Source organism: Papaver somniferum, unplaced genomic scaffold (assembly GCF_003573695.1).
Source record: "Papaver somniferum cultivar HN1 unplaced genomic scaffold, ASM357369v1 unplaced-scaffold_77, whole genome shotgun sequence".
Classification (NCBI taxonomy): domain Eukaryota; kingdom Viridiplantae; phylum Streptophyta; class Magnoliopsida; order Ranunculales; family Papaveraceae; genus Papaver; species Papaver somniferum.
The window spans coordinates 12,509-32,313 of record NW_020650637.1 but is presented as its reverse complement, the minus strand read 5'-3'; the positions used below and the strand labels follow the sequence as shown (position 1 = coordinate 32,313).

The 19,805-nt window shown below is 36.3% G+C and overlaps 2 protein-coding genes across 2 annotated transcripts; both read left to right on the top strand.

Moving 5' to 3' along the window:
• Nucleotides 1-14,156: 14,156 nt before the first annotated feature.
• Nucleotides 14,157-14,564, top strand: LOC113344501 (heavy metal-associated isoprenylated plant protein 39-like). Its single transcript, XM_026588456.1, has 2 exons — nt 14,157-14,162; nt 14,277-14,564. Exons 1-2 carry the CDS (start codon nt 14,157-14,159, stop codon nt 14,562-14,564), a joined length of 294 nt encoding a protein of 97 aa, XP_026444241.1.
• Nucleotides 14,565-15,457: 893 nt separating this feature from the next.
• LOC113344500 (heavy metal-associated isoprenylated plant protein 39-like) lies at nt 15,458-15,872 on the top strand. The gene is made up of 2 exons (XM_026588455.1): nt 15,458-15,463; nt 15,573-15,872. Exons 1-2 carry the CDS (start codon nt 15,458-15,460, stop codon nt 15,870-15,872), a joined length of 306 nt encoding a protein of 101 aa, XP_026444240.1.
• The last annotated feature ends 3,933 nt before the right edge of the window (nt 15,873-19,805 follow it).

Sequence of the window (19,805 nt, the reverse complement as noted above, 5' to 3'; positions counted from 1 at the left end):
TGTGTGCTTGAGCCAGACTTGGGCGAGTTAGATACAACAGAAGACATATATATATATATATATATATATATATATTTTGCTTGTGGTACTGTCTTCTGTTGTATGCTGAAAAAAAAAAACATGACCAGTTCGACTAGCTTCTTGTAATTTTCTTGAACTGATTTTTTCTTTTGTTTATGCTGAAAAATAAAAAAAAGTACTATGTTTGTCCAGAAACTATAATTATCATAAGAATCCAGAGAGTTAAGAATTAGAGTTTACAGATTACTTAAGCTCATTGGTTAAAACTAATGGTAATTCTGGCACAGAGAAGATATTTGAAGTTACCCATATAGAAATCCAAACAGGTAAAGTGTGATACACTAGCAAGGAAAGGTAGCAGCAGAATAGGAGCGCTAAATTATTTCTTCTTGGTGAGCGAATACTCCCACCTTTTGCCTTATTTTCCTGTAGAATTCTCATAAGCGCCATTGCTGATCAGAAATATAATTCTCATAAGTATCGACTGATATGATTGTAAATCTTTTAGAGAAAGAAGACTGTTCATGTGAGGAACTGTTCGATGGTAATGGCGGTGTTTAGATTCCATAACCTTCGTTAAAGTTGAAGTCTTAGGGTCATAGATAAAGAGATCTGTTTTTCCGGGCCACAATAGGACTTTATTGTTGTTTGTGATATCAAATGGTTCATAGCGCTCCAGAAATTTGCATGGTATAGTGAACTCTGTGCTCCAACTCCAACTGCAGTCGTAGTAGTACTTTTGCAGTTCGGTCGGTTTGCAACTTGCACTATTTATCGCTTCTTTCTTAAATGACCATATGTCGAGGCATTGTCCTTGGAAAGTGAACCACACATAAATTTCCTCTGAAGGACCGGAGGTTAATACAGTAGTTATCTGATTGACCACCACTGTAATCAATAGGGGGTGAAGGAACCAATTGGAATATCTCGCTTGCCAAATCAAAAGCCACGATCACAGGTTCTGGTAAGTTATAGCTATTTCTTGGAGCTGTGTTGTTGTACCTATGTCAACCCAATGAAGAGCTCCATTCGCTAAGATGCCTGACAACCAGAAGGTATATGGGACTTTTCCTATCTTTCTCCACCCAATGCAAGGACTTCCGAGATTGTATACCTCGGCATGACCACCTTCCGAGGAACCGATCCTAAACTCGTCATAAGCCCATGGGTAGAACTCAACTCGAAAACCGGTTGACTAGAAGAGGGAACCCATTGACTTATAAACTACCTATCAAGCCCCATCTAACCAATGTGGGACTAGGATCCCAACATCCCACCACGCTTCCAGACCCAACGTCCTTTTGGCCCACTCTATCGACACTGACCCGAAGGTAGCCCTTTCTCTCATGGCAGCTTCACTCCCCTATCAGTATTTAATGCGGGTGACAACTACGCCCATACATAGGTTCCCCAACACTTTAATCTAGCCTATAGGTCACCCCTTCCGTGGAGCGGGCATGGGTCGTGGTGGCTGGCTCTGATACCAAATGGAGTCATTTTAATAGCAGAATGGTAAGAAGTATTATACCACCACTCTTCCCATGGTAACCAATGAAACCAGTCCTGAGGTTTTTGGCTTGCAAAACAATGGAGATAGCATTCTAATGTACGATTAGTGACTTCAGTTTGGCCATCCGTTTGAGGGTGATAGGCTGAACTTCGACAAAGTTGGGTATCTTGTGAAATGAAGAAAGCCTCCCAAAAGTTACTTAGAAAAATAAGATCACGATCACTTACAATGATGCGAGGCATCCCATGAAGACGAACAATATCACGTACGAATATATCAGCAACAGTCGCAGCAGTATAAGGATGCGAAAGAGCACTAAAGTGAGCTGATTTGGAGAGACGATCGACTACCACCAAGATAGAGTTCTTACGATTAGACGACGGAAACCCATCAATAAAATCCATCGAGATATCCAACCATACATCATCAGGAATAGGCAAGGGTTGTAGAAGTCCCGGAGGGGCGATAGTTTCAGCTTTGTTACGCTGGGAAATATCACAGCTATCAATATAAGCCTTTACTGAATGTTTCATACCTTGCCAGTAGAAATTTTGTTGAAGACGCTTATATGTGCGAAGAAAACCAGAGTTTCCACCATGAGGGGTTGAATGGAACTCATGAAGAAGCTTAGCACACCATTGAGATGTAGGAACCACTATAATACGCTTTTTGTAACGAAGTATACCATCAATATAAGTGTAATGTTTCTTAAAATATGGATTTCTGCGTAACTCTTCAATAAGATTGCTTAATGTGATTTCAGTATGACATTCTTGAATAATATTATCAACCCCGGAAAAAATAGCAGCACTAAGAGCTGAAAAATTAAGATCTGGATGACGAGATAAGGCATCAACAGCCTTGTTTGTTGTACCATGGCGATAAACAATCTCGTAATAATATCCTAAAAGTTTGGATAACCATTTTTGTTGCTCAATGGAAGATAACCGTTGATTATGAAAGTATTTGAGACTCTGATGGTCTGTTAAAATTTTAAAATGACGACCCAACAGATATGGGCGCCACTTTTGAACAGCAGCAACAACAGCAAGCATATCCTTGTCGTAAATAGGAAGGCTCAAATGTTTTGCTGAAAGAGGTTTACTATAAAATGCAATAGGCCGACCAGATTATGTTAGAACAGCCCATAATCCATTACCCGAAGCATCACATTCGATGATAAATTCCTTGGAAAAATCGGGAAGACTTAACACAGGAGTTGTAGATAATGCTACTTGTAGTTGCTCAAAAGCCTCACTTGCTGCATCGGACCAAGTAAATGCATTCTTTTTCAGTAATTGCGTAAGTGGTGTGCTAATTTTTCCATAATTCTTGACAAATTTGCGGTAATAACCAGCTAAACCAAAAAATCCTCGAAACTCCTTAATTGTATAAGGAATAGGCCAGTTTAGAATACATGATATCTTGTCATTCTCCACAGAAACACCATTTGCTGATACTACATGTCCGAGATATCCTATCGAAGATCTAGCAAGTTCACATTTGGATTCCTTTACGAAAAGACAGTTAGCTCGCAATATCTCAAAAACATTTGATAAATGTTGAATATGTTCTGAAACAGAACGGCTGTAAACCAATATATCATCAAAGAAGACAAGGACAAACAGGCGAAGGAAAGGTCGAAAGATATCATTCATTAAACTCTGAAAGGTTGCAATAGCATTAGATAACCCAAACGGCATGACCAAAAATTCGTAATAGCCATCGTGTGTCCGAAAAGATGTTTTGTGTATATCAGCGTCATGAAGACGGATTTGATGGCACCCCCAACAAAGATCAAGCTTAGAGAATATTACAAAACCATTCAGTTCATCAAGCAATTCATCTACTATTGGAATGGGAAATCTATCCTTAATAGTAAGATTATTCAAGGCTCGGTAATCAACACACATACGCCATGAACCGTCTTTCTTACGAACTAATATTATTGGTGAAGAGTAGGGACTAGAACTTGGACGGATAAAACCTGACGCTTTTAATTCTGAAACAAATGTTAGGGTACCGACCCTAAACTCGTCATAAGCCCATGGGTAGAACTCAACTAGAAAACCGGTTGATTAGAAGAGGGAACCCATTGACTTATAAACTACCAATTAAGCCCCATCTAACCAATTTGGGACTAGGATCCCAACAAAACTCAATTCTCCCGTTACGGGATTGCAAACAAAGGTACGATCTTCAATATGTCCTTTTAGTGTTGAAGAGTAGTTTGAAACTTTGAGACATACCAACCCATTGCATGAACCAACAATGGTATCATTATCCGGCAATGAACAGTTGTTACTGTCAATATTATAAATATTTTGATGATGATCATTGTCATCCACGTAATCGAGTCGGGTGTTCTTGTTGTGCAAAGACGACGCAAAATGAACAGACAAGAAAAGCATACCAACTTTAAGATATACCTGATAGATACGACTTCTCCATGTTTTGCATATCGTAAAACTGATAGAATAGGTACTCGACAAAATATGATTTCTAGGATATCATTACTATAGAGTTCGAGATTTTGATCACTAAAGTAGTACAAAGAAAATCCAAATTCTAATTTATTTTTAAAATTTATTACCTCAAGAATTGTCTGCTCAGGTACAGCTCCTCTCTTTCAAGTGCCATGGGTAAAAACTGTAGCAGTGCAAACAGTCATCAAAGGCGTGTTATTAATATGTAGCAACTACACTAGGGTTTAATTGAATGGAAGGTTAGGGGTTCAGGGGCTTGTTAAGGAACTCCCTGTTGGAGTTCTGATTAAACTCAAACTACTTGTAAGAATCGGTCCTGTGTAATATACACGTGGTTTACGTATTATCAATTACTCAGAATTCTGTTTAGAGTTGGATAAACAATGGTATTAGCGGGTCATTATTAGTCATGGTCTTAGGGAACTGCTTTTTGTCTCGGTCATGGGTTAGAATGTTGTAAGGGTACATTATTTATATGTCCCTATTTTTGACATCCAATAAATATATCCTTATATAACAATAAATATGTCCTTACTTTTTAATAACCTTATCTATTTAAAATTAGATTACCTTAATACCCTCACCTACATAACATTTTTCTTTACTTCAAAATGGAACAAATTTCTTCATCTACCACTTCACCACCACCACTAGCACCACCACCACCAACATTCAACTACCATTACACCATCATCGTTCAACGACCACCACCTACCAACCACCACCAGCAACATTCAACTACCATTCCACCACCACCGGTCAACGACCACCACCTACCAACCACCACCACCACTAATATTCCACCACCACTCCTTCACCACCAACAGTCCTCCACCACCACTAGTCCGTCGCCGCCGCCACCGCCACTAGTCCGCCGCCGCCACCACTGGTTCAAATATTTTTGGATCAACAACAGTAGTTGATCCAAATAAAAATAGAACCAACAGTAGAAGTTGATCCAATTTAGGGGATCAATAAAGGTAATTGATCCAACAAAAAAAAGGATCAACAGTAGAAGTTGATCCAATTTAGGGGATCAACAATAGTAGTTGATCCACTAAATTGGATCAACAATGAAAGTTGAACCATGTAAATGGAGTGAACTTGGCGTGAGTCGAACACGCATCATCTGACATGGACTCAGTCATGCTACCATTGCACCACAAGTTCAACATTGGAAGAAAATTACATGATTTAAACTACAAGCGTGATTTAAACTACAAGCTTGATTGTATTTATCCAAAAAAAATATTGTCAACAATAGGAGTTGAAAGGATCAAAAACAGTAGTTGATCCCATAAAAAATTGGATCAACAGCAATAGTTGATCCCATAAAAAATTGGGTCAACATCCATAGTTGATCTATAAAAATTGGGTCAACACTCAACAACAACAATTAATCATCACATGTAGCTTCATAAACATTGTCGACAATTATTTTGTTTACTGTAGACAATGAATTGAAGGGAGAATAGAGGGAATTGGATACTCGTATTTTAACGTCAACAACATCTCTGTCTCATAACCATTAGTAACAGGAGGTTTGGTGGTACTCGTTAGTACTCTCCAACAAAGATCTCCAGTAGCGGCACAAAAGTTACAACTAGTACTCGACGCTCTTATAACAGAACTTGGTGGAATGAATGTACTAAGATTAACCTTTCTCCATAATTTAGTACCTAATGTGAAAACCATACATTTGAATTCCTTTTTATCGCCATCATCTAGCGAGTGACACATATATACAATCCTGTATTCATTCGTCAAGGAATCAAACCCGAAACCGTAACAAATGTAACTACAATAGTGTTTAAACTTGGGAGGGTATATGCTTAGTAGTTGTTTCCTGCAAGGGTTATAAACCCCAAATGCACCACGATGATCAGCAGCCATTGAGAAATTACATAGCAAACCGTTACAATTACCCTTACTAAATAAACAGAAAAAGTAATGGTTGAATGGATGATGCAGCTTATCAATTGGTTCATCTAATACATTGAGTAAATTGAAGATAAAGTTGTGATTTTTGTGTGAGTGAATGAAGTGAGAAGAAGGAAATTTTTCGTTTTTAAGGATAGAGTTATGCCAAATTTTAGAGACACAAGTGTAATACAACAGATCTCGAACTGAAAGTCTTGGGATAATATGCTCCGCAATTAGCTCATGAGGAAGATAGGGAATCCTTGGTTCATTCTTTTTCTTCTTCATCCCGCCGGTGATTTCAAGTACCACCTCCGGTTTCCAAATTTCTTTCCAAATTCAATCTTAACTTCATATTCCGTTAATTTGATCAAAAATCTTACATATATACATATATATTCTAGGATCTTCAGTATTACCAGAAAATAAAATCCTAAAATCAAATCTCAATGTCGTTAGATCTGATTTTGAAAATTAATCTTCAAAATCCTGAATTAGTTGACGACGGTGAAGGTGGTGATAGTTGCAGCTTCGGTGACGATGAAGATGAAGATGGTGGTGGTGGGATTGGTTTGGTTTGGTTTGATTCTGCATCACAGATCTCTCTGAATTTCAAATCTTATCAATCTCAAATCTAATTAGTTCTTGAATCTGTTATAAAGATGGAGACGGTGACTAAAGAGGTGGTGGTAGTGGTTATGGTACTGGTGGTGTTGGTTGTGGTGGCGACGGAAATTGTTGTGGTGGCGACGGAGATTGAGATGTTGTGGTTCGTGTTTTTATCAGAACTGAAGAAGTTGAAGTATATATCACATAAAGGTTAAAAATGAAAACTAGGGAAAATATGATTTTAAATTAAATTTCAATTATGCCATCAGGAATATTTGTAAAGTCTGTTAGGGATATTTGTGAAGCTCATCAAAAAGAGTGACAACTATTCAATTTCCACGGGAATGTTCTGTCAATGAACCCTAGAAAAAGACTTGGTATTACACGCAGAACCTATGTACGGGTTGTTGTTTAGGAATAGCATGACAATTGGGCATGGACCACTAAAAAATAATACTCCACGTATATAGCCCAATTTGATATAGGGTCCGATTATTGAGAAGGTGAACTCTATGTTGTAAAAGGCGGCCTAGACGCTCGCCTAGGCGGCGAATGCGCACGAGTCGCTGCAGAGCGCCCGACCGTCTAACTTTTCCACTCCATCATAATACTTCTGCTAGATTTTATGATTATCAATTATTATTCTTGGTATATTAACTTTCCATAACAGTACAATTCTCTTATAAAAATTAAACTTTTCGTTCCATATATGATGGCTGATTGTTATGAAGGTTAATTTATTCTCATTGATGAATAATAATCTCCCTAAATCTTCACTGTAATATCAATTTCAGCAACAATCAAGGATAAAAATATGGAAACAAGCAAGCATAGAAATATTTCAACATATGGGTGATTGAAATATGGAAACTTCATTAATAGTGGGATAAGCAACAATCAAGGATAAAAATATGGAAACAATCAATCATAGAAATATTTCAACATATGGGTGATTGAAATATGGAAACTTCAATAATAGTGGGATAATAATATTGCTTCATCTGCAGAGTGGTTAAAATATGGAAACTTCATTAATAGTGAGGTACATCATAACGGACAATGAACAAATCAACGTATGGAAACTTTATATATAGTGAAATATATCAATATTAATGCCAAATCAATCACCATCGACAATCAAGGATCAAAAGATGGAAACAAATTGTAATTAAGTATCAAGGGAATGACGCGATCGGTGTAGTTCTAAGAGAAGATGGTCCAAGAGGCCTTGATTGCAATGAGGTTAATGAGGTCGGGCGAGGTCGGGCATGCTGTTAGTGGTAATAATGGATTGGGAATTGGAGATGAGGCAGTAGATATAAATTACTGAATTTGTAGAAACCATGACATCGAATTTTTTTTTTTTTTTTGTTTGTTTCTTTTTTCATAGTTGATTACCTTATAGTTCTGAAACTTCAATGGTAACTGTGTTCTTTTCGACAAGTAAACATTCAGTGGATATAGATCTATCACACAATTAAACATTCAGTGGTGATAGATCTATCACACAAGTCTAAAAGAGCAAATTGAATAAGTGACCGCCTAGGCGCCCGGCTTGGCACCTCGCCTCGCCTAGCGCCTCATACAACAGGGTGAACTAATTTATGGTTTTCGCAGCAAGATATTACTTTTTAAGGTTACTTGTTAATGAGAGTTTTCAAGGAATGAGTCAAACTGTCACCATTAAGATCTCACCTTTTCATTTTTTTGATCAGTTTTGCCCAATTGTGTTTTATCTCTTTAACTAACTTCATCTATTACTCATGCAGGAAATAAATCGACCTGAAATTTTATATTTTGTGAACAAGTGTAGGGATTTATATTGTAGATGATGCTTCTCTTCAAGCTTGATCTAAATTTATATTTCCAGCCCTCTCGAGAAAGCAAGATAAATATCATCTCAGAGAACATTAACTAAAGAAGAAATAAACAAAAGAATGCCTGATTCTTAGGGATATAGCAAATTCTTTTCAGAAATCTACTTGACGTTTGGACATGCCTAAGGATTTCCAATGATAACCCATATTATGATTATTAGTTATAAATATGGCTGATATAGTGCCCTAACTTTTTTTTGGGGAAAAAAGCTCTTGGTAGGATATTATACGCATAGATATACATGGGAAGTTTATTCCTTTGTGGTTTAGTCGGAACGGGGTACGTGTATAACAAAATATACAAATACAATACTCCAGGATTTTCAAATTAACGGTATTCTAACTAACTTAGCGGGTTAAAAGGGGTATTGTTAGTATTTTGAGGGGGTATACACAAGAACACCCAAGATAAATTTAGGAACAGAAAGAAAAAGAAGAAAAAGAAAAAAAAAATGAAACTAGCTAGAAACCTAACATGCTGAGTTATATAATGTAGTTGTCTAAAGTTTAAGGGTTTAGGGGCTATACGTTCCTTTGATATATTCCCTCCTTTATCATCAACCAAGCACTTGTGCAACAAGACCATAATAATCATTAAAAAAAAAAACCTGGGAAAACAATGAAGATAATTAATTAAGCAAGATAATAACTGTTTACTTATTCATTAATTGAAGTATCATCTTCACATGTTAACGAGATCATCAATAATCCAATTTTAATGTGAATCTAATCGTTTTCTTTTCTTTTTTTGTAATAACAGAAAATGATGGTAGTGAAGATGGATATCAGTGATGAGAAATACAAACTAAAGGCCATGAAATCTCTTTCGGGTTTCGCAGGGGTTGATTCCATATCATGGGATATGAAAGAAGCACAGAAGAAACTGAAAATAATTGGAGATATCGATCCTGTAGATATTATAATTAAATTAAGAAACCATTCTCATAAAGAATTACTACTAGTTGGTCCAGCAGAAGAACCAGAAAAGAAAAAAAGAAGAACCACAAAAGAAGAAAGAAGAACCAAATAAAGAAGAACCAAAAAAAGAAGAAATAAAGAAAGAAGAACCCAAGAAGAACCAAAAAGAAACTACTGCAACTGCCCTTATGCTAATGAAAGCCCGAATGCTTATTGGAGAAATAAAGGCCATCATTGGTAATGGGAAAAATATCGTTTGGTCCTTTTTTAGGTGGGCCCATGTCTGTTTGGTCCTTTTGCAAAATGTCCTTTACGATTTGGTCCATAATTATTTAAAAATATATAACAGACAAAAATACCCTTTTGTGTTAATTTTTACTTATTTTTTTGTAGCAGTTCATTCTGTGTGATGAACCATCAAAGTTCATTCTTACAAATGAAAACCTAATAAAAACCAAATTAAATCACATATGAACGAACTTCATTATTTCACTAAAATTCTACAAAATTTTCATTATTAAGAACAAACCAGAGTTCATTTCTGGAATGAACTCCTCATAAAACCTATATAAACCAGAGTTCATTTCTGGAATGAACCCCTCATAAAACCTATATAAACCAGAGTTCATTTCTGGAATGAACCCCTCATAAAACCTATATAAACCAGAGTTCATTTCTGGAATGAACTCCTGATAAAAACCTATATAAACTATTATGTTCATCAACAACGGAGTTCATTCCAAAAATGAAGTTCATTTCAGTAATGAACTTCATTCCAGGAATGAAGTTCATCTTAAACAGCAGCAACAACAAAACACATAAATCTTCATCTTCAACAGCAGCAGCAGCAACAACAAAACACATAAATCTTCATCTTCAACAGCAGCAACAGATTTATAGAGTTTGACGAGTTCATCTTCATCATCATCTCCAATCGCAGCAACATCAAGAAAACCTAATTAAATCTTCAACAGCAACAGATCTATCTTTGACAACAACAACAGTAGTAGAAGATGAGTTCGTTCCATCAAGAAAACACATCAAAATCTTCATCACAAACCAGAGTTCATTCCTAAAATGAACTCTGTCATCTTCATCTTCTTCATCATCAGCAGCAACTCATCTTCATCCTCTCCATCATCAGCAGCAACAACAGACGATAAAACATCAAAATCTTCATCACAAACCAGAGTTCATTCCAGAAATGAACTCCGTCATCTTCATCTTCTTTTGTAGATCCGAAACTTAGCCAAGCATGTGAAGATGATAAAGGTTCATCATCATCATAAATAGCAGCAGAATCTTCATCCTCACCGTCTTCATCATCAAAACAGAAGCAAAACATCAAAAAGAAAAAAAAAAAGAGAAATTCTAGATCTGAAAATATAGGAGAGAAAAAGTAAATCTGAGAATGATTTATTCTCTCTTACTTTTTGACTATATATATGGTCCTAATCTAAAAGCGTATTTCTGCCACTACAAGATGACAATTACATCATCCATGACGTCATCGTAGGACCAAACCATAATTTCTAGGACCAAACAGACAATTGACTAGGTCAACTGGACTAGACTCTCTCTAATATATTATTTGTTGGACCAATTGGTATTTCCTACATTGGTAATTACGTTTATTATTTCGGACTAGGCGTAGCAGTGACTACACTTTGCAGGCCTAGACAAGTCTCATCTATAGCTAGCAATGTCGTTAACATTTTTGATCGGTACAAACTTGGCAGATTTTATTGCTGATGCAAATTTAGATTCAAGTGTACCTATTAGTACCTATTATATCAAAATTCTGTAACTTGCTAGTTGAATACCAGAATAAAAACATGTTTTTGTAACTGTTCATGGAGTTGAAAGTTATCGCCAGGCTTATTTTTTGTTGTTTGGTATGTTTCGACCAATACTCAATTTTGGTACCTACATTTGTTGATTGATCATACCTATGTGAATCTTCTTCCCGTCCGGTCATCATATGCATGCTAAGAGTACCTAAATACTCAATCGGTCGGGGAACTCCCTCATGTAATAATTCCTTTTCAAGCATGCGTTCAAAGGAGGAATTTGCTAACAAGTAAAAGGGAAAATTTCCTAAAGTATAGATCTGACTTTTCTAGTTCTAAAAAAACAAGAACCGTGTGGGAGGGATATTCGCAAAAGTATAGCAGCTTACCATACCCCCTATCAAAGTCGTCTTTGTCCATATTTTCTAGTTCCCTATAAAAAATGCATTTATTAGGATCATTTGCCAAAATATCTTCCCATTCTATTTCCACCTAAGAAGGTATAAGAACAAACTACTTAACTACGCCAATACCTGTGTGTGTGCGTGTTCGAGAGAGAGATAGGGTCTTCGTACTTACATCTAAATCTACAAGCCTTATCACCCACTAAGAGTAACACCGTGCTTCCAAGAAATTCTCCAATTGGGCCACTCTCAAGCCTCAACATATTCTCCACATATATTGCCATCACCTACAAAAAAAAATGGAATAAAATACCAATATATCCTCTGATTAATCATAACAACTGTGTATCGATTCAGAATAATTCAAAAAAAGCAGAACTGTTAAGCCAGTCAGTGTACATGAAAACAATAAAACTGAAAACTCACACTTCTTACAACTGGCATCCTTAGTATACATACATCAATATTATGTATCCAACTACGAAAGTCCACCAGAAAGAACCTTTAGACCAGATACCAAAATACTCGCTTCGCTTAACGGGAATGTGAGGCATCCACTGTTCAAGTATGGGGTTTAATCTCCGGGGTGCAAGAGGCATCAGCTTGGTGATGTTTATCAATGCCGAATGCACCCGATCAAGCACTTGTTCCTTTTTTACAACTCCACGAGGTTTATTCAGCTCGTTTACGGAAGACTGGTGCAGCGTAAAATTGTTAACAAGCATCTCCAGAGACGAGTCCAGACATCCGCTGGTATCTTATGATATTAATCCGAAACATACAATCTTCAAGCTACCAAATAACTAGTGTATGGGGTGGGGAGGACAAATAATTACAAAAGTTGAAAAATAGGTAGCAAGCGAATAATCAGGTCCACCAACGCATCCATAACATCTGGATTGTATTTCCACATACTCATCCCGAAAATCTGAGACACGTGAGAAAATTACAGGATGCAAACGCCAAAATCCCATTTTCTTTCTAACATCAACATGCATGAACTTACTTACAGCTTTCATAAGAGTTTAATGAAGAACAATATCAATACAGGCAACTGCTCCAGATAAACCTTTTGAAATCGTCTGCAGAATGAAATATAAATGTACAGACATAAACAAATATTTAAGTAGAAGAAAAAGAAAAGGTATAAAAAGCTGAATGTTTATTATGCTTCTTACCACAAGCGACGCGACGTCATCAGGATATATGGACTCCGACTGATTCAATTTCCCCACCAACTCATAATAATCGGTTGTATCACCCTACTACCCCCAAGGAAATGAACTTAGTCTGCATGAAAAAAAAATCAAATTCCAAATAGAAAATGTTTTTCAGTGATTAAGTTTCCCAACTACAGATTGATCGAGGTAAAAGCGTACAAATGCATGTTTGCCTCTGCAAATCTTGATAGTATACCACGAATAAGAGCAGCCACCTGTGTATCGTTGTATTCGATTCCTTCTTCTTCCATACCTACCTAATTACACATATTCCATGAGATCACCAATAGCAAACAAAAACAGAAAAGGAGTAGAGAGAATCCAAATTCATCAAATAAAATATTTATCATAAAGACACGAGTAAATTAAGGTTAGGGTTGGAAGAGATTGAGACCTTGAGCTTGCAACGTGAGAGAGGAAAACGAATGAATGCGGTCTCAGGGTTTAGGGTTCAGAATAGTAAAAGCAATTCTAAACTATAGAGAAAGACTTGGTATTACAGGAAGAACCTATGTACGGATTGTTGTTTAGGAATAGCATGGCAATTGGGCATGGACCACTACAAAATAATACTCCACATATATAGCCCAATTTGATATAGGGTCCGGTTACTGTTTTACCTGCGGCCACAAGAGATTACTCGTTAAGGTTAGTTGGGATCCAACAGTGCGATAACAGGTTTATGAGTTTCGCTAACGTATGATAATCCGGACATTGTAGGTGTTGCTTGATAGTGAGTATTGGGGGAGACAAGTTGTTTGCATTGATGGTGTAAGTTACGGTGTTGATCCTCAAGCTAAGAAAGGAACTACTAAGCCGAATTGAGTTGTCATTGGTCTACGGCTGTTACACCTTGGCTAAACGAGTACCCATGATCAAAGAGATGCTCGTTTATATGTAAAGGAGCAACACAAAAGTCCAGTTATGTACAATGTCACTTCTAATGATCATGTTCCCTATCTTCGCAATACCGTACATCATACCAATCTTTAAAGAAAGATTCCTCTGTTTAAGGAGGAGCAGTGTCATGAACATCATACCCATTTCATGGACAAGGAATGGGAAAAAAATATTGGCGAGAATTCGGGGTAGGAAGCCTTTATGCGAGGTTGCGAGTCAGGGTAACGGGGGTTGCTGGGCTGGCATTACCCCGTTTACAGGGAGAGCTTTCAAGAAATGACTTGGATTCCAAGTATCATAACTTTAGGAACAGGATAAAAAACAAAAATGGAAACCTAGCTAGAAACCTAACATGCTGAGTTATATAATGTATAGTTGTCTAAAGTTTAAGGGTTTAGGGCTATACGTTCCTTGGATATTTTTCCTCCTCGCATCATCAACCACTACCAAAGCACTTGAGCAACAAGACCATAATCAATAAAATAAAAACCTGGGAAAGCAATGAAGGTAATTAATTAAGCAAAATAACTGTTTACTTATTCATTAATGTTAACGAGATGACCAGTAAACCAATTTTAATGTGAATCTAATTGTGTTCTTTTCTTTTTTTTGTAATAACAGAAAATGATGGTAGTGAAGATGGATATCAGTGATGAGAAATTCAAACTGAGGGCCATGAAATCTGTTTCGGGTTTCACAGGGGTTGATTCAATATCATGGGATATGAAAGAAGCACAGAAGAAACTGAAAATAACTGGAGATATTGATCCTGTTGATATTGTAACCAAATTAAGAAAGCATTCTCATGCAGAATTACTACTAGTTGGTCCAGCAGAAGAACCAGAGAAGAAAAAAGAACCAGATGAGAAGAAAAAAGAACCGAAAAAAGAAGAAGCCAAGAAGAAATAAGAACCGAAAAGACACTACTGCTACTGCCGCCCTTACGCTAATGAAAGCCCTAATACTTATTGGAGAAATAACGGTTATCATTGGGAATTAGGTTATTGACTTCGGAGTAGGCCTAGCAGTAACTACACTTTGAAGACCTAAAATTTGCAAATCTAGAGCTAGCAATGTTGTCAACATTTTTGATCGGTACAAACAGGCAGCTTTAATAGCTGATGCCAATTTAGATTCAAGTGTACCTATTATATCAAAATTTTGTGTTTGAGTTTTTTTTATTAATTATTTAAATGAACGTGTTTGAGTTTTTGAGTACTATGTGTCTTTACTTGCTACTAGTATACGAGACTATAAACATGTTTTCGTAACTGTTCACGGCCTAGAAGTATGCGTGACATCTATGACTGGAGGTGAAGTTATAGGCTGATAGTGACTTCCTGCGGTCGCAATGGTCGAGTCCTCCAGCATCTATCATCAGGCTTTTTATCTTGTTTGGTATGTTTTGACCAAAACTCAATTTGGTAGCTACATTTGTCCAATTTGTTGATTGACCATACCTGATACCTATGTGAATCATCTTCCCGTCCGGTCATCATATGCGTGCTATGAATCCGTCCGGTCATCATATGCATGCTATGAATCTCAGCACCTAAATATTCAGTCGGCCGGGGAACTCCCTCATCTAATATTCCTATTTAAAGCATGTGTTCCAAAAAGGAATTTTCTACCAAGAAAAAAGTTTAATTTTCTTAAATATAGCAAATTTCAAATTTTGCTTGGTATTTTCTTAAAGAGGTTTTGCAAGTCTATATAAGCGTGTTGCATAATGTAGTTCGAATAAGTTTTTGACTAATAAGTTTCTCCCTTTCGTCGCCCTGCATCAACTACTACTGGACGCAATGAAGGTATTAACTGTTTCCTTATTCATTAATTAACTGAAGTATAATATTCGCATGCCGATAAGATCATCAGTACTCAAATTTTAATTGTGTTTTTTTTTATGTGTAACAACAGAAAATGATGGTAATCAAGTTGGATATCAGTGATGAGAAGTACAAACTGAAGGCCATGAAATCGGTTTCGGGCTTCGCAGGGGTTGATTCAATATCATGGGATATGAAAGAAGCACAGAAGAAACTGACAATAACCGGAGATGTTGATCCTGTAGATATCGTAATCAAACTGAGGAAACATTGTAATGCAGAATTGGTGTCAGTTGGGCCAGCAAAAGAACCAGAAAAGAAAAAAGAGGAACCAAAGAAAGAAGAACCGAAAAAGGAAGAACAAAAGAAAAGCCAACATAGAGGTGCTTAGAATCAGTCACAAATGTTCCAGTGCCCGTAAACAATTTCCTATTCTTTTTCTTTTTTGTTTTGTAAATCTGGTATGATTTAGATTTTTTTTTTTTTTTTTTTTTTAATTTTGAACTCGATTGCGTTGTTTAGTTCCGAGGGCATCCCCTGGAGCACAACACTAAGCTTTACCTTGATCACCAACATAGTTAACATGCATATTACTCTCAGCTGCCAGAAATTAGATATACTCAGGAGGAGGAGGAGTTCGCTACCAATCTGTAATCTGCTGCACCACATTAAAATTTGAAAACTAATCCACGGAGTCCGCTTTAATATATTTCTTGAAGCGTGCAGCTAAATATAGTGATGCCAAATCGAATGCGCTTCTGTTTTGTTTTTGATGTTACGAAAATTTCTTAACATTAAGGCTAGCTCTTATCGGTGTCCACAGTATGAGCTGACATTCAAAAAGTGCGGCAATAAGTCTTGATTCATAGAGGGATTCTCTACTTTGCTTGAATCCCTTTGTGAATCACATCTCCGAAGAAAGGTAAATAAAATGAATGATGATTATGTGTTTTTAATTATACACTAGTGTGTAACGGGTGCAACGCACCGGGGCGTCGATTGGTGTGGCGGGGCAGAATCAAATGCCTTAGAGGCATTTAAAAAATTTCTTGATTAACATTATTTTTAATTGATAAAATAGTTTGATACACTTGGATATTCAATATATTGTGGAGATATCTAATTTATGTATGTAATATAATATATTAGTAAAAATAAATATGCTCATTATAATTATACTAGTGCACTAAGAAATAATAAATCTTTTCATTCATAGTAAAACTAAGAAATAATAAATCTTTTCATTCATGACTCCTCCTTACTGGAGTTGATGGAATACCACCGAGTTATGTCCTTGGCTAGGCTAAAGTCCAACCTAGACCTTTACCCAAATCCATCTAGTAGGACTGGCCCTACTGCCAGACCCAATCCCATCAAACTTCTCTATACAACTAATTTAAATACAATCCCACTAAGATATAATATGTTAGTTTACTTAAGTTTAGCAATGAGACCTAGTTTGGCTGTAAACTTGCTTGAGGTCAGTATGGTTTCTGCACTTCTACTTGTTGTATTGTAAAATATGTCAAGCTTGCTTGATGTCAGAATGGATTATCTTCATCAGTTGAGGTGCATTCATTGAAACTTATCAATTTATGAGTTTCGGATTCATCAGATAAAAGTCAATTATGGCCCATGGATATAGTTCTGGATACGAAGATTTTAATGCTTAGACTATAGTAGATGATCTGCAACCTTTGTTTTCATTGATCCTGGAGAGATCTTTTAAATATTTGTTTTTTGTTTCCTGAATCAGGTGTACTGGTCGAATATCCACAGACTTGGCTGATATTGATTCTGTAATCGTATTGCCATCTCTATATCACTTGTTTTCCGTAGCTGCTACAATTTGTTAGTCGTCCTTGATGTCTAAAGCTCTCCAGATTTCTATGAATCCTTGTCAGTGGGTTAGTCTCTCTCTCTGTCATGTTTACCTTATTGTCAAGATGTAATGGATTTATAGTCTAAGGTTTCATGAAAATATTTTTTCAGTTCACTTTTTGTGCTAGCTTGAGTTTGTTTGAGTGAGTTAATGTTTTCGCAGGTGACAATTTCGCTAGCTAATCATATGAATCTTATAACGTTACATGGTTCGTATTACTTATGAACCTGTGGTGCAATGGTAGCACGTCTGACTTCAAGTCAGAAAATGCGTGTTCGATTCACGCTAAGTCCACCCATTCACACCTTTCATTGCTTACTCTCTTTCAATTATTTGAATGTGTAGATTTGCGTGTGCAAGTTCTTGGTCAAAAATACATATTGGACGATTAAGTTCACTCTTGATCTTCATATTTATCAATTTCGATGATGTATCATTCTAAGTTTGAAGTTTGAACCCTCCTGGAGTTTCTTCGTTTATATTTAGTATGTCGTTATACCACATTTGAAGGTCGAATCGACATTGAGCTTCATATTTATCGATTTCGATGATGTATATATCATGATAAGTTTGAAGTTTGATCCCTCTCAGAGCTTTTTGGTTCATAGTTTGTATGCCGTTATACCACATTTGAAGTTCGAATAGACATTGAGCTTCATATTTATCGATTTTGATGATGTATCATGATAAGTTTGAAGTCTGAACCCTTTCGGAGTTTCTTGGTTCATGGTTTGTATGTCGTTATATCACATTTTAAGTTCGAATAGACAGCGAGCTTCATATTTATCGATTTCGATGATGTGTCCTTTTAAGTTTGAAGTCAGAACTCTCTTGGATTTTCTTGGTTCATAGTTAGTATGTCGTTATACTACATTTGAAGTTCGAATCAACATTGAGCTTCATATTTATCGATTTCGATGATGTATCATTCTAAGTTAAATTGAAGTATGAACCATGCTAGAGTTTCTTGGTTCATAGCTTGTATGCCGTTATACCACATTTGAAGTTCGAATAGACATTGAGCTTCATATTTATCGATTTCGATGATATATCATGATAACTTTGAAGTCTGATTCCTCCGGGAGCTTCTTGGTTCATAGTTTGTATGTCGTTTTACCACATTTGAAGTTCGAATTGACATTGAGCTTTATATTTATCGATTTTGATGATGTATCATGATAAGTTTGAAGTCTGAACCCTCTCGGAGCTTCTTGGTTCATGGTTTGTATGTCGTTATACCACATTTTAAGTTCGAATAGACACCAAGCTTCATATTTATCGATTTCGATGATGTATCCTGTTAAGTTTGAAGTCAGAACCCTCTTGGAGTTTCTTGGTTCATAGTTAGTATGCCGTTATACCACATTTGAAGTTCGAATCAATATTGAGCTTCATATTTATCGATTTCGATGATGTATCATTCTAAGTTAAATTGAAGTCTAAACCATGCTAGAGTTTCTTGGTTCATAGCTTGTATGCCGTTATACCACATTTGAAGTTTGAATCGTCATTGAACTTCATATTTATCGATTTAGATGATGTATCATGATAAGTTTGAAGTTTGATCCCTCTGGGAGCTTCTTGGTTCATAGTTTAGTTTGTATGCCGTTATACCACGTTTGAAGTTCGAATTGATATTGAGCTTCATATTTATCGATTTTGATGATGTATCAAGATAAGTTTGAAGTCTGAACCATCTCGGAGCTTCTTGGTTCATAGTTTGTAGGTCGTTATACTACATTTGAAGTTCGAATAGACACCGAGCTTCATATTTATCGATTTTCTATGATGTATCCTGTTAAGTTTGAAGTCAGAACCCTCTTGGAGTTTCTTAGTTCCTAGTTTGAACGTCGTTATACCACATTTGAGATTCAAATAGAAACAGAGCTTTATATTTATCGATTTCGATGATGTATCACACTAAGTTTGAAGTTAGAACCCTCTCCGAGCTTCTTGGTTCATAGTTTCTGTGCCGTTTATACCAGATTTGATGTCTGAATCGAACTGAGCTTCATATTTATCGATTTCGACGATGTGTCATGCTAAGTTTGTAGTCAGAACCCTCCTGGAGCTTTGTGGTTCATATTTTATTCATCGTTATACTGAGTTTGAAGTTCGAATCAATACTTAGCTTCATATTTATCGATTTCGACGATGTATCCTATTAAGTTTGAAGTTAGTTACCTCCCAGAGCTTCATATTTATCAATTTCGACGATGTATCATATACTAAAGCTACTTCATGACCTGTATGACTAGTTGAAATAACTTCATGACCTATATAATTAGTCGAAATTCAAACCGGAAGCACAAATAGAAAGCACAGAAATACAAAGAGAAAGCACAAAGAAAACACATTTTTCCCATTTCATATGAGAATCCAAAACCAATTTTCCACCGTTCACAAATTTTCACCATCCGTATGAGAAATCCATCTCCACTG